This window comes from Cololabis saira, chromosome 5, assembly GCF_033807715.1.
Source record: "Cololabis saira isolate AMF1-May2022 chromosome 5, fColSai1.1, whole genome shotgun sequence".
Classification (NCBI taxonomy): domain Eukaryota; kingdom Metazoa; phylum Chordata; class Actinopteri; order Beloniformes; family Belonidae; genus Cololabis; species Cololabis saira.
Genome location: NC_084591.1, coordinates 41,167,931 through 41,181,512, shown reverse-complemented (window position 1 = coordinate 41,181,512; position 13,582 = coordinate 41,167,931). Strand labels below are relative to the sequence as shown.

The 13,582-nt window shown below is 41.1% G+C and overlaps 2 protein-coding genes across 2 annotated transcripts in view; both read right to left on the bottom strand.

The window, feature by feature from the left end:
* The window catches only part of eea1 (early endosome antigen 1), a 72,718-nt gene that overhangs the window by 3,402 nt on the left and 55,734 nt on the right, over positions 1-13,582 (bottom strand). The window lies entirely within an intron of this gene.
* Positions 1-13,582, bottom strand: part of itpr2 (inositol 1,4,5-trisphosphate receptor, type 2) — a 71,522-nt gene that overhangs the window by 47,098 nt on the left and 10,842 nt on the right. The window contains exons 11-30 of the mRNA XM_061722134.1: positions 11,308-11,459; positions 10,615-10,714; positions 10,359-10,519; positions 10,136-10,277; positions 9,842-10,000; positions 7,529-7,701; positions 7,207-7,326; positions 6,750-6,932; positions 6,349-6,600; positions 6,118-6,265; positions 5,081-5,228; positions 4,684-4,871; positions 4,477-4,600; positions 4,305-4,362; positions 4,011-4,176; positions 3,632-3,799; positions 1,650-1,736; positions 1,447-1,572; positions 1,193-1,315; positions 845-1,045 (exon numbers count right to left, since the gene is read on the bottom strand). Of these exons, the coding sequence (XP_061578118.1) occupies positions 845-1,045; positions 1,193-1,315; positions 1,447-1,572; positions 1,650-1,736; positions 3,632-3,799; positions 4,011-4,176; positions 4,305-4,362; positions 4,477-4,600; positions 4,684-4,871; positions 5,081-5,228; positions 6,118-6,265; positions 6,349-6,600; positions 6,750-6,932; positions 7,207-7,326; positions 7,529-7,701; positions 9,842-10,000; positions 10,136-10,277; positions 10,359-10,519; positions 10,615-10,714; positions 11,308-11,459 (2,979 nt within the window). The remainder of the gene's footprint in view (positions 1-844; positions 1,046-1,192; positions 1,316-1,446; positions 1,573-1,649; positions 1,737-3,631; positions 3,800-4,010; positions 4,177-4,304; positions 4,363-4,476; positions 4,601-4,683; positions 4,872-5,080; positions 5,229-6,117; positions 6,266-6,348; positions 6,601-6,749; positions 6,933-7,206; positions 7,327-7,528; positions 7,702-9,841; positions 10,001-10,135; positions 10,278-10,358; positions 10,520-10,614; positions 10,715-11,307; positions 11,460-13,582) is intronic.

Genomic DNA, 13,582 nt, shown 5'->3' with positions numbered 1-13,582 from the left:
ACATATGCTTTGTCCTCATGGGAAGCTTAACTCTCCCCATCCTTAAAGATGCATATTTCAACACAAGGCATGCGCATCCACAGGTTGCCGTGGCAGCCCCAAGCCTTTTCTTGTCCTGTCAAACTTTTGCTGTGGACTGTGTTGATGTGCAGTGTTTACAGGGCTCAAGTCAAAAAATCAAGTAAAAAAAAACCTTATCTGCTTACAGATTCCTAGCGGTGACATTGTGCTGTACATAAGAACGATCACTCTTCTTTGTTCCAGGCTTTACTAGGCAGTCAAACGTGAGCGCCAGATCTTTAGACTTTACAAATTTATACTGCGACTTAAAATGCAGATTTGATGGAGCTTCCCACCGGGAATGGTCATTTCAAAACAGCTGGTTCGCTCCAAGTTTGAAATGAGATTCAAACCCAGCTTAATTCTAATTATCAACGGGACATTTGGGGGTAAACGCTGAGTAAACGCTGCAACTCCACAACAAGGTGACATTTGCTGCAGTTTGCAGCCAGCTTGGAAAAATACTATTTTAATAAGAATAATGTAAAAAAATATACATTCTTAAAGCTATTGTTATAGTTAATTCATGTGAATACACTCAAATTTTTGTCATATTGTCAGTTTTTCCCAGCTGGATCCAGACTGACCAGAGGGATGTATCCCTTTGTTTTAGTTTGTCCAATGACAGATACATTTTGTAGTCCAACAATAAATGCAGAACTCTAAACTTGTATTTTCACGCATTTCGTAATTTCCACTGAAAACTAAACATGGTCCCTCATGGGTGTTTTTTTTTTCCTTTTTTACTGCAATGTCCTAAAGTAAAACAAAATAATATTCTCACCTCTGTCATTACTTTGTCCTGACATTTCTTGACATACTTCCCATCAGCTTTCACGATGGTTTGCAAGAACCTGAGGTACTGGACATGTTTTCCATGTGTTTCAATGCAGTGGACAAAATGATGGACCACACGGTCACTGATCTCGTTGCACAGCTGGTAGTTGTTCATAAAGATGTGGCGCATCGTTTCAGCTTCCAGTAACTGGAGAGAGAAAAAATATATATACATATGTAAGGATGACTGAGGATAAACTTCACATACTGGGGCAAGAAGAGGCAAACTGTGGACCAGTACTACTGGATGCTCGTTTAGAAAGAGAGTGAGAGCAGAGCCGTCATATCAACACACCCCAGGAGTGAGGAAGAGGTTCAAGTGTTTATGTAGCAAAACTTGATTCTGAGGGTTTCCTTTGCAGAAGTTCTGCAGGAACGTATGAGCCAAGGACATGATCTCGTTCATCTTCTCATCACTCTGTAGAAGAAACCAAACAAATTACAACAGAGACGATAAGAAAAATCAGACAGAAAGACATCCACAAACCATATTAGGTATAAATGTAATTAAACCAGATAATGGATTTAGCTTGCTGCTGATTGCGTTACCTGCTCAAAGGGGATCTGCAGCAGGTCCAGCACCACAGTATGTGCCCCCATGTTCTTCAGCAGCCTCTGCTGCTGCACACGGCTCTTCTTGCTCAGGAAACACAGCTTTGTCAGCCGCTTCAGGATCTATGATTAGAGACAAGTCTTTTGTCGACACCAAAATATGAAAACCATAGTCGAGCAGACAAGACTGGAAAGCTCACCTCTTTGACTATGTTATAGTTGTTTGCCTTGTTGCTGTCAATCTGAGGTTTGATTTCTCCATCCTGCACTGGGCTCAGAACAACCTCCTGGCAAAAGACACATATCACAAACACTTTACATTTACATGCACTAAATCTTCAATCCTCAAAGAAATGGATTCAGTCCCAAAGTTTTATGCTCAGTATTCAAAAATCTCTGTCAGCTTACTGTAATCATCAGACGAGAGTGCAGTGAGAGAAGCTACTATAATAACTGGGACTGAAAGCTTTATGTTGCAGGGCTGATGAATACGCTCCTGCATCAAAGAAGACAGCTTGCTTTGTGTGCCTTCCATCAGATAACAGCAGCCATTTAAGGGCTATTTGTCTGAATAATGACATAATTCAGGTCACTGAATGTATTTTCTAATTTTACAGAAACATCAGTAGACCTGCTGATGTCCTGTTTGTTGCTCAGCTAATGGCCGACTGTGCGACACGGGCCATCGGCACATGTGCATAGAGTGGAAATAAACCGATATGTGATTACGAGAGGTGACTGGACACATGTAAAGGTGCAGTTTAATGCCAGCACTGAACCCACGGGTCTACGCTTAACAGTGTCCACTTGCGTTTGGATCCCCCAGGAGGATTGGTAACACACAAATTAATGTAAATGTGAAGCTTTTATATATGCAAGATACCACTGACCAATGTCTATACATAAAAAAAACATCTACATGCTACAGACAGGCATGGACACATTGTGAAAACTCTTGCAGCTCACTCACACAGTGCTTCATTCCTCCTGAAAACTGAATACATTAAAAGCAATTGTCTCATGTATATTGACTTTCCTTTAGTAGACCAGTAGAGGTAATAAAATAAATTGTTTGTTGTACAAGGATATTTTCATAAAGCCAGGAGAGAGTTGATGGTGTGCCCAAACCTATTTTTATCCATTGCATTATGGTTCAAACTAACTTCTATCTTCAACTTTTTGTTTTCTTCTTAAATTAGCCCTTCAGCTTATTTATAAAAGGGAAAAAACCTGCCACCTCAGGAATATCTACCTTAGGTTAATCAGAGGGACATTGGGGATCGGAGCCAAGAAAAGCAAAGGTAAATGTACATCATCGTCTAATCGCACCATCTGTTTGCTTTTGAATAACAACTGTCTCCATGCAGCAGGATCAATATTGACTCCACAATCAACACAAAACAAACATATAAAAAAAACAAAGATGTTAAAGTCAGATTCAAATTTTCTAAAATGTTTGTTGACAGGTTTTTTTGGAGTGATGAGACAGAGCTGGAGATTTTCTGAGGAGTCACATCAGCAAATGGAGAGGAAAAAAAAAAAGAAAAATCACGCACAGCTAAAAGCACCTAGGAAGAGCCGTTGAAAAAATTCAGAAGTACTCTCAAATGAGCACCTATGAGAGCAATATTCTGAAAGTGAGAAGAAAAGGACCCTCCAAGCCTGATAGCTGCAGGAATTTTCACAGAAGAGTGGGCTCAGATATCTTTTGAGAGATGCACTTGTTGGCCATGAGTGATGCCAAAGCTTGTGCAACAAAATATTAAGGGTGCCTTTGTTTGTCTAGGCTATTTTCAATTTCTTTTATCAAAATAAACAGTCAATAAATAATAAAAAGCAAAATAATCAAAAGTAAAATCTGACTTGGGTTAAAAATAGTCAACTAACGCAGATTCTTACAGATATTTCTTCTGGTTAAAAGGATGGCTTCCTCTCTTCTATCACCAAATGATTGAATTTATTGAGCTTCTTCATATGTAGTTATTTGGGATTAATTTAGACAGCTGTTTGGAACTTAAACTTATGAATTTAAGTTAAACAAAAAAAAGCCTAAACTCCTAGGGCTAAAAAAAACTACATTTTTTCCCATGGATACTAAGAGTATGAAATGATGCAGCCACCAACACTCAGATGGTCTTGAGGGCTCAGTGGGAGGTTATGCGATTAAATATTGGTACACCACCTCCATGTTTGGTTCTTTGCCCTGCCTGACCCCAAGGTCCTCAGTGTTGTAGACTCCACTCTTTTCCACCCACAGCTCTGACTTCTCCACAGTCAGTCGCAGCTGGTCCAGGTCTGCCTTGATCTGCTTGTAGTTCTCCACATCCTGCTCTGACACGAGCAGCTGGACCTGAAAAACACACACAGGGAAGTCAGCGTGTAGTTAAAAAGAGAACTCCAGCAGTTTTTCATTCCAGCTAAGACTTCTCTTTGTGGGGGATTTCACTCGGCTGCTGCTTGGTTTTTTTTGAGCACCCTCTTTTTCCAAACTGATTAACCAGGGCAACAGATGCTTAACTTTGGGAATATTCTAAATGCAGCATCGGTTAGTGTGTCTGTACCTGCTTGAAGGCCTGCAGCACCTCAGCTCTCTGACTGAAGTGCTTGAAGATGAGCTGCAGTGACCCAGACACCAGCGGTGGGTAGTCTTGCATGATGAGATGAATGAGAACCCGCAAAAATGTCCGGCCACCCTCATCGTCCAGCTCCACTGCACTTAACTCAGAGCTTAAAAAGAGGGGAAATCAAAGCCTTACAGGCTTGCATTGTTAAACTTATTGTGTATGAATGGTTGAGTTTGTATCAAAACCCCCGAGTCAATTTAAACAAAAAAAATAAATCACATCTTCACCTACCCTCCTGCAAACATGCTCTCCGCTTTAGCTGTAATCTTATCTATGTCTGGTTCAGAAGCTTCAGACAAAAGAGAAGAGAGAACGTGTAATTAAAATACCAACAGGCTGCCATGATAAACATCATAATACAATCAAAATAAGTCTTTAAATCCGCAAAAGAGAAAAGCCTCACATGGCATCGGAGGCACATCCACCAAAGAGACAGAGTTCTCAGCCATGACGTTCTCCCCGAACTCTTTCTTGTAGATGGACAATAGGTACGTGATCCTGTAGTCCAACCTCACGCTCAGGATGAACTGGCAAAAGATCACAAAAAAAATGGAGTACTGAACTCAAACAGGTAAAATGCAACAGAATTGAATGCATAAATGCTGCTTACTTGAAGGATCTCAATGATCTTCAGCTTCGTGTCCATCACCATGATATCCTCTTTGTCCAGCAGGAAGTGTCCTTTCACATAGCGCAGGCTGGGAGCGGCGTCAGACAGGTTGTGGGGCACACCTCGACTCATCACCATCTGAGTCATCATTTCTCCAACGCCGTGAATCGTTCGCAGGACATTGTTGCCTGAGGAAGCCCATCCATAAGGAAGTGAAAGTTTGAGGGGATACGTCGCAGAGGGACAAAACAAATGGAAAAGGAAATACTCGCCAGCCCAGAATGCTTTTCAGAGTAACTGGGAGGAATCTAGAATAATTAGTTTTGGTAAACTTCTGTTGTCGGTGAAACACAAATGAGGTAAAAACAATACTCTTCCACGTTGCACCCTTACTGACCAGGCTCTGGACTCTTGCTGGGCTTGCTCATGAAGGTGAGTGGGTGCTGGACAATATCCAGGATGGCCAGCAGGGTACGCGTGAGTCGCAGCAGCTCACTGAAGCTGTAGAAGCCGAAGTAAACCAGGTGTCGAGCCAGATTCACCACCTGAAACCGTCATCATTTTAACACAGACAGAACAGAAAGGGGGGATCATAACTGTCAGAAGATATATTTACTAATATTTATGAGTGCCATATTTTAGATGACAACTTCCATACAAATATTGCTACAATGAAAACATTTTATTTTTTTCCATCCAGTTTGTATCAATACTTCGGCATTAGCCCAAAAAGCCATTCACTGGCAATGATAACACAAACATGAAGGAAAAAATACACTTTGTTTTGTGTCCAATGTCTATGTAAATGTGCCAGCGGTAATAAAACGGTTCATTTTCAGCTTCTGATTTTTGTTTTCAAAAGCTTTCAGGCTTAAAAAAAAAAAGAAGGCATAGCCAACTTGGTACTACGGCTGTTATTCTATTTCATTACTTGAAAATTGGCTGAATTAGTGGATTCACATACATCTTTGTTTGTTTGTTTTTTCAGATTACTGGCATTAACACCTTTCACTTTCACTTCTTTGCTAAGACTCCATCAAGCATCTTTTTACAGCTTGTAACCAAAATAACTTCGATTAACTTCCAGTAGTAAATGCTTTAATGTCAACAGATGCAGACTGGAAATACACTGCTTATACACTGAGATGTGCATCACGATAAACATTTGTAGGCACTAAATCAACTAATTCAGCAGCCGTAAAGACAGTGTCCCTAAAGGAGAAGTGGTTGCACCTCAAACAGTAGAAAACAATGTTAATTGTGATGTTTATGTGACACTTTGTATGAGTTTTATCCAGCTGTATTTATAAAGATGATGGACACAAATCTAAGGAATAATTAAAATGATTATTGTCAACTGAAGTAATTGTTATTAGGTGAACAACCATGACAGGACTAGGCCAGACCAAAATAACCTGAAAAGGTTGATATTACCTCTAGTGTAAGTTCATTCTTATCTTTATCCCCAAATGGATAAGCCTGCGTGACCACATCTTTAAGATATTCTTCCACAAACTCCATGGTGGGAGCAAACCTCCTCTTCATCTCCTCTCTTGAGCTGTCAGTGGACTCGTACTCAAACCTGCGCAATCAATCAAAATCCACATGTGGTGACTTAAAAATCGGCCTGCACATAAGGTCATGGCCTCACAAGAAGATGCTCACTCATTGATGGTGATCTTGGAGGGGATCTCGGTCCAGAGGCGGGCGTAGCGCACAGGAACCACAGACTCCTGCGGGTCGCGGTCCACATGCATGTGCAGCATCAGGCGACAGAAGGAGGCTCGGAGGTTGTAAGGCAAGCAGTCATCAAACATGCTGCGCAGGATCAGATCCACGGGCAGCTGGCTGGAGATCTGGTTGATGGCTAGGTACTGGCGGTCCAGACACATTTTAGCAAACAAGTTCAGCTGATACCTGCAGAGGAGGTGAGAAGCATGGGGAAGAAAGGAAAAGAAAAAGGGGACGTATTGGTTCTTTATTGTTTATTTCTGCAATTTTTGTATCAGTGGGGAATTACGGACTAAGCACATTGGTCGAGCTAAAAACCAAGTGTCCACCATTACCTGTAGTAGGTAATGATATCTGCATCCAACTTGTGGTTGCCTTTGGCATCCTGGGCCAGGTGGCGGATGGATTTGCCGTGAGGCTCCTTGTGGCTGTCAATCCAGTAGAGCCAAACCTCCTCCTCCTCCACCTCCTCCTGCAGCAGAGACGACTCCAGGGTGGCATCTGTGTTAGAGATTAGTCTAACAGAAGTGTGGGTGGAGGGGGAGGGAGGGGAGATGCCATAAAACAGTTACAAAAAAAGAAACAACAATGCACCTATGACATAGCGATGTTGAGGTGCAGCGTTTACTAAAAATATCAGTTTCACAAGAGACGGAGACCATGAAAGGCTGTATCTCTCCGCAGCATGTATACATGCTGTGGAGAGAAGCTGCATATTTAAACACGTTTTAAATAAATAAAACGATACAAGTATGACAAGATGTTTAAAATACAGCCCTGGGTGTGACTCACTTGGTCTGGATGAGGATGTCTGCGTTGCTGGGGTTCAGCATAAATTTACAGATAAGCTCCTGTGTGACGGGGATGGCGGTTTTGTTGGACACACACAGATCAGACAGATAATCCAGGAATCTGACAGGATAAACCAGACTTGCATTAATAGTGGCTAAAAAATAGATGTTACATAAAACACATGTTAATGAGGATGCACGCCAATAAAGATACCAACAATTACTGTGTTTACTCCTCACTACTCTTGCACACTCATGTACGAGCTTGTTTTTCTTTTCTTCAACTAGAAAAGTGGTTATTTTAGGAGGTGCGCACGTCTGACCTGGGTTCTCTGTTGCGCCTCAGCAGGTTGACAAAGGTTTCAATCTCCTTGGCTGTGATGTGTTTTTCCAAGAGCTTTCGGTTGTTGTGCAGCAGGGCGGTGATTGTATCTTCAGCCAGGATCTCATACCCAATCTGAGACTGCATAATTGAGAACTTTTTGGCTATGTATTCCTACATGGAAAAAGACAAATATAAATGAATATATATGCACACACACGTGTGCAATTGATGCTGATGTAAAAAGTTGTAGCTCAGTGGTCATTCTCATCAGCACAATGGCATTAATTCATTTACAGATTATTATGTATACTCTCAAAAACTCCTAGAAGCACACAGAAAACAGAAGACCATGTGAGGATGAACACATGCCAGGTTTATCTGACCATCCAAAAACACCATATTCGTTAAAGAAATAGAAGAAAGTGAAGAATCCAACTGTGAACACAAGTTGTAATTGTGGTTTGATGGTATACCTAAAGCTCTAGTGTTTAGTTGACACCAATCATTTACATTATGTTGCTGCTTATTCCTGTATGCCACTAAGATGTAGCAGTGGGATCTGCTGGATAATTAGTTTCTAGTTTTACACCGCCGCTTATCCTAAAAGTGACAAATTAAATTGGTCTGAAAGCAACACCAAGAGTTTTTCATATCAATATATCAGTTTCTATTCAGTCTGGAGGAGCATTTGATTATTTACAGGAAGTGGCATCTAATTCCCCTGGTCTCCTGTCCGTACTATCAGCAAAATAATACATAAAATAAATTTGAACTCCCTCTTAAATCGTCTCTACCAGTAACTCTGTATTACCTAATGCCAGTGTGTCACTCGTGCATAGCCATCAGAGCAGCTCACAGAGCTACAGCGGACAACAGAGACTCAAGAAGTGATGTAAGACGTGAGCAAGAGAAAATGAAAGAGTGACCGAGCGAGAGACAGGACGCCAGCAAATCACAGGCACTGTTGTAAATGTGATTTAGCATCATAACTACAGGGTGACCTTAAGAAACATAAATTGCATTACTTTCTTTGCAGTTATGGAACTATGGTACTTTAAAGGCAGCATAGGGGATATCTGGATGATGTCTTTAAAAACCAAAACAAAGGTAGTGTCTCTCTCAAGCCTTTGAACCATTAAGCAGTTTGGAGCCATTTTTTCACCTCTTTTCCACAACATCTGAAAGAAGAACCACTCAACTTTCTGATCTGTTAGATGGACAACTTTAGTTTTAGGTTTTCAGATACAGTAAATATTTAAATACAACAGTACAATAATAAACAGGTTGTTTCTGATTGTTTTTTGTAAAATAAATGTGTCTGTAGTCAAAAGCGCATGATGGATGTTTAAACTTTAACCCCGTCTATGGTAAGTTAGCTTTAGATGAGCTAGTTAGCATCTGCAACTGGCCGTCACAGGCCGAGTTGTAGCAGCAAATGTCAATGAGTTGAGAAAGGATGCATCTTAGACATAGAACCTGTAGTTTATGGAATATACAATTTCATCTTTTTCAAACTTGTCAGATATCATTTCTGCTGATCTACTAAACAAATCCAGACCATCTAGATCAGGGGTCGGCAACCCAAAATGTTGAAAGAGCCAAATTGGACCAAAAACACAAAAAACAAATATGTCTGGAGCCGCAAAAAATGAAAAGTCTTGTATAAGCCTTAGAATGAAGACAACACATTCTGCATGTATCTATATTAGTTATAACTGGGGGAAGATTTTTTTTTTCATTATGCACTTCGAGAAAAAAGTCGAAATGTCGAGAAAAAAGTTGAAATGTCGAGATTAATGTTGAAGTACAATTTTGAGAAACAAGTCGAAATGTTGAGAAAAAAGTCAATTTCGTGAATAAAGTCGAAATGTCAAGAAAAAAGTCGAAATGTCGAGAAAAAAGTCGAAATTTTGAAATTAATATTGAAGGACAATCTCGAGAAAAAAAGTCAAAATGTCAAGAAAAAAGTCAAAATTTCGAGAAAAATGTCAAGATTAAAAAAGAAAAAAGGAAGAAAAAAAGAGAAAAAAAGGAAAAAAAGAAAAAAAGAGAAAAAAAATAAGAAGGAAAAAAAGAAAAGAAAAAAAGAAGAAAAAATGGAAAAAAAATGTCAAACATTTCTGAAAAAGCTCCAGGGAGCCACTAGGGCCGCGCTAAAGAGCCGCATGCGGCTCTAGAGCCGCAGGTTGCCGACCCCCGATCTAGACAGTGCCGTGGCCCTTTATTATTATTACAGATGCAGAATCTATAGTTGATAGTCCATTTTATCTACACATAGTCTGGTTTAATTACATTATGGTTCATAACATACCTGGTTCTTGCGGTAGTCCTGTTGTGAGTGTCGTAACACCCTGTAGCAGAGCCTCAACATATACTTGAAGTGAGCATAGCGCTGGTCTCCCAAATCCTCCAACCTCAGCATCGGACCATCACCATGATCCGAAAACGGAGCCTTCAGGATGCCAAATATCTGGAGGGACAAAACCCAGGTGCACTGATAAGATCTAGTCGAGTATCTACAGAGTTCAGCAGGAAAAAAAAAAAAATCAAGCTGTACTGTGTGGGAAATACATCAGTAAGATTAGAGAGAAATGGTGGAGGTTACCTGGGCAAGGATGTTTTGCTCCCTCATGAGTTTCTGTCTTTCACGATTAGGCGTGGAGGTGACCACAGACAGAACATCCTGTCCGTTGTTCGGAACCACACATACAAAGAAAACCAGGTCCTCCAGAAGCTTAGTCACAAACCTGGTGGCCAAATGTCACTTAAAGTTACAAAATACACACCACACCTGGTGACGCATGTTTTACCATCTGAAGTGTCCGTACCGCCTCTCGTTCTGAGCAATATTGCCGTACTGAAGCTTTTGCACAGTGGACTCCAAGACTTTGCTCGCATCATTAGCGAAGTCCAAGTCTCTGACCTCGGACAGGGGAACTGACACGATGGCAAAAGCTTCTTTGTCCTCCTTAGTGGGACAGGTGCCAATCTGATGGAACATCCCGCAGAAACATTAAAAATAAAGTGAAGTTATACATTTATACACTTGTGCAAGTGTGTGCAGATGCAGCCTTAAGTGCACACCTTGAGCATAACCGGACGCTCCTCCTCCGTATCAATGGGGGCATTACTGCTGGTGACCCAGGTGTTGGTGCACAGGTGTCTGAGCCTCACATACGAGTTTCTGAGAATGGATGGGATAAATTATTTACAGAAAATAGGGCTTAACATTGGCCTGATCTCACAGTTATTATCAACAATTTTCTGCCGTGACAAGTTAATTTGACTGATATTTATTTCTGAAATCTTCTTTGCAACGATGGGAGCGTGGCTTTAGGGATGGCAGAATCACAAAGTCATATTGTCTGCTGAACCACAAAATTGTGCCCCACAGGATAAAACATCGTAAACTGAACTGGCTTTGGCGAGTCTCTGGTGATTCCTCTGAGTCCATTAAGGATTTTGACAACTCCTCCAAGGAGTGTAATTACATTTTCTATTATTACTTGAGCTGTGTTTTACTTTACTTTGTAATTACTCAACGGCACTTGTTTGGGTTATTGTGATACTTCTTTTTGCTCCGCCACTAATAACAATAAAACTAAACTGAATAAAACTCATAAAAGGAGTTGGCTTCAGGTCAAAATAAACGTTACTGTCCTACACCGAATGGCTGATTTTCTGACCAGCTCTGACCCAGAAATGCCCCAGGCGGAGGGAAAACGGCTGCAGTTGTTGTTTATTTGCCTTAGTGTTGCCACCGTGTGAGAAACTGACCTGGGTACAAGACAGTCAGCCCGCTGCAGCGTGGTGGCGTCCAACTCAAACAGGGAGGAAATGTCGCTCCCGTGGGGAACGGAAACCAGGGTGAAAGCAATCCTCTCTGCTGCCTGACGCTTCCTCTTGGAGTACACGGCATCAGTCTCATTCTGCAGCACACACGCAAATACAAACACACACGCAAATACAAACACACACTTGATTGTTTAGTTGTACACCCAAACTTCAAAAGGGCTTTCACTGTCAATTACTGGCTAATTTTGAATTTGCTTGATCTTGTACGTTAGATTTAGATGTCTTATTTTGTTAATTACACACACACACACACACACACACATACAGTATATATATATATTTTAATAATAAAAGAGATAATATTAGTTGCTCCAACTAATATTATTTAAATGTGTTAGTGCTCAATCAACAGAAAGTAAGTGAGTAATCTTCCTCCGTTCACAAGCGCCCAATGGGTCCAACTTCCAAGTGTTTCATTAGGACTCATCTTTAGATGGAAATTGTAACATTTACACTAATTTGAAAAACAAAGGACAACCTCCTTAAGTCCTTTAAAAATATATATTTTTAAAGAGTCAGCGTGAGAAAATCTGAGTATATCCCATGATTCAATAGCTTGTATAAACCACCTTCAGAAGTGTGACATGGAAGAATTTCATCTCATTCCTCTTTACAGTGCGACTTCAGCTCATTTGCTTTTCCACAACTCTCTAACAAGGTCCCGTCACAGCATTTCAGTCAGGTTCATGTCTGGACTCTGACGTGGCCATCGCAACATCTGGATTCATTTCTTTTTTTTGTCAATCTGTTGTAGGTTTAATGATGCAAGGGTCAGAGACTCTCACGCGTTACTTTTGAATCAGCTATTCAGAGGCGTTCTTGGTCACCTCAGTGTCAGCAAGCTGCAAAAAAAAAAACATGACGCGCTTACTGAGTCAACGTGAAGCGCTTGGGTTTGGTTGTAATTTCTCTGAGCATTGTGTGGTCTGACTTCAGTGGGGACTTGCTGGTACGCTCACTCCTGGGAGGATTGATAATAACTGTCTTGACATTTTTCCACCCATGGATACATTTTCTCACTTTCCAAAATTTGACTTCAAATAGTTTAGAAACTGCCTTATAATCCTTCCCAGATTCATGGCAACTACTGCCTTTCTAGTTTCACTGCTGGCATTTTTGTGCACGGGTCCATCGTTATACCAGAGGCTCTCCTGCCACCCACACTTGTTGATAATAAGTTTACCGAGTGGATTGGATAAGCTACACGTGAATATTTTTCTCCAAACCGTAATGTAACATCAGACAATTACAAATGTAATAATTCAAATATTTCTAAGTTCATTCTTATTACAAATAATCACATCCACTAAACAAAGACATTGATGCAACCATTAATATGTGACATGCTGGACTTTTGGGTTAAACAGAGTTGCACCGACTTCACAGATTATTTATCTGTTCACTTATTGATTAATTGACAGTTGGGGAAAGCTTTAAACGCCTCCCCTCTCCCTGTGCACTCCACACTCCAACACCTCAGGGCCAAACATAAATGGCAGCATCAGATTTAATGGAAATGATATGCATCTTACTTTACTTTAAAAACTCGGCTGCAGTTGGCTGACCAATAACTCTGAGGCAAATAACAAACACGGGATGCTTAGAAAGATGGTGCTTCCTGTTACCATGTTTCAATTCTGATGAATGTTGATGTATTGATAAATACTACAACAATATTAAGGAAAATGGGATGCAAACCAACCTACTGCCATGACTTTGTATACTAATGATGTGTGAAATTACACAGACATGTTGCCAAATATCCATCTCTCTTCACTCCCTTTCATTAGAAACTGCAGCTCTGTATACTGCTGCAGCTCGTGACAGCAAGGGTTAATCTCTCCCACTGTTCCCTGCATGTCAATGGGAGGCTCCCTGGAGCCTCCTTCACGCCTCAGCTTCTCCATCCTCCCACTGCCCTCTCCCCCTCCGCTGGTGACTCACCCCACCGGCTTAGCACAGGCGAGCGGAGCTGAGCAGACAGCACGTCTGCCTCGCCCCCATCCCCTCTCGCAGGCCGACACACACACACGCACCCAGACGTTATGTAAGGAGCCCCCTGTGTGTCGAAAATTCAGCGAGTGCATGAGAAAGTGTGTGAGGCTCAGAGTTTTTGTGTGTCTGCGTGTGTCCGTTTCTTGCCTTGCCAGAATACAAATGTGCCAGACAGCTAGAAGCTGAGAGAAACATCTTGATA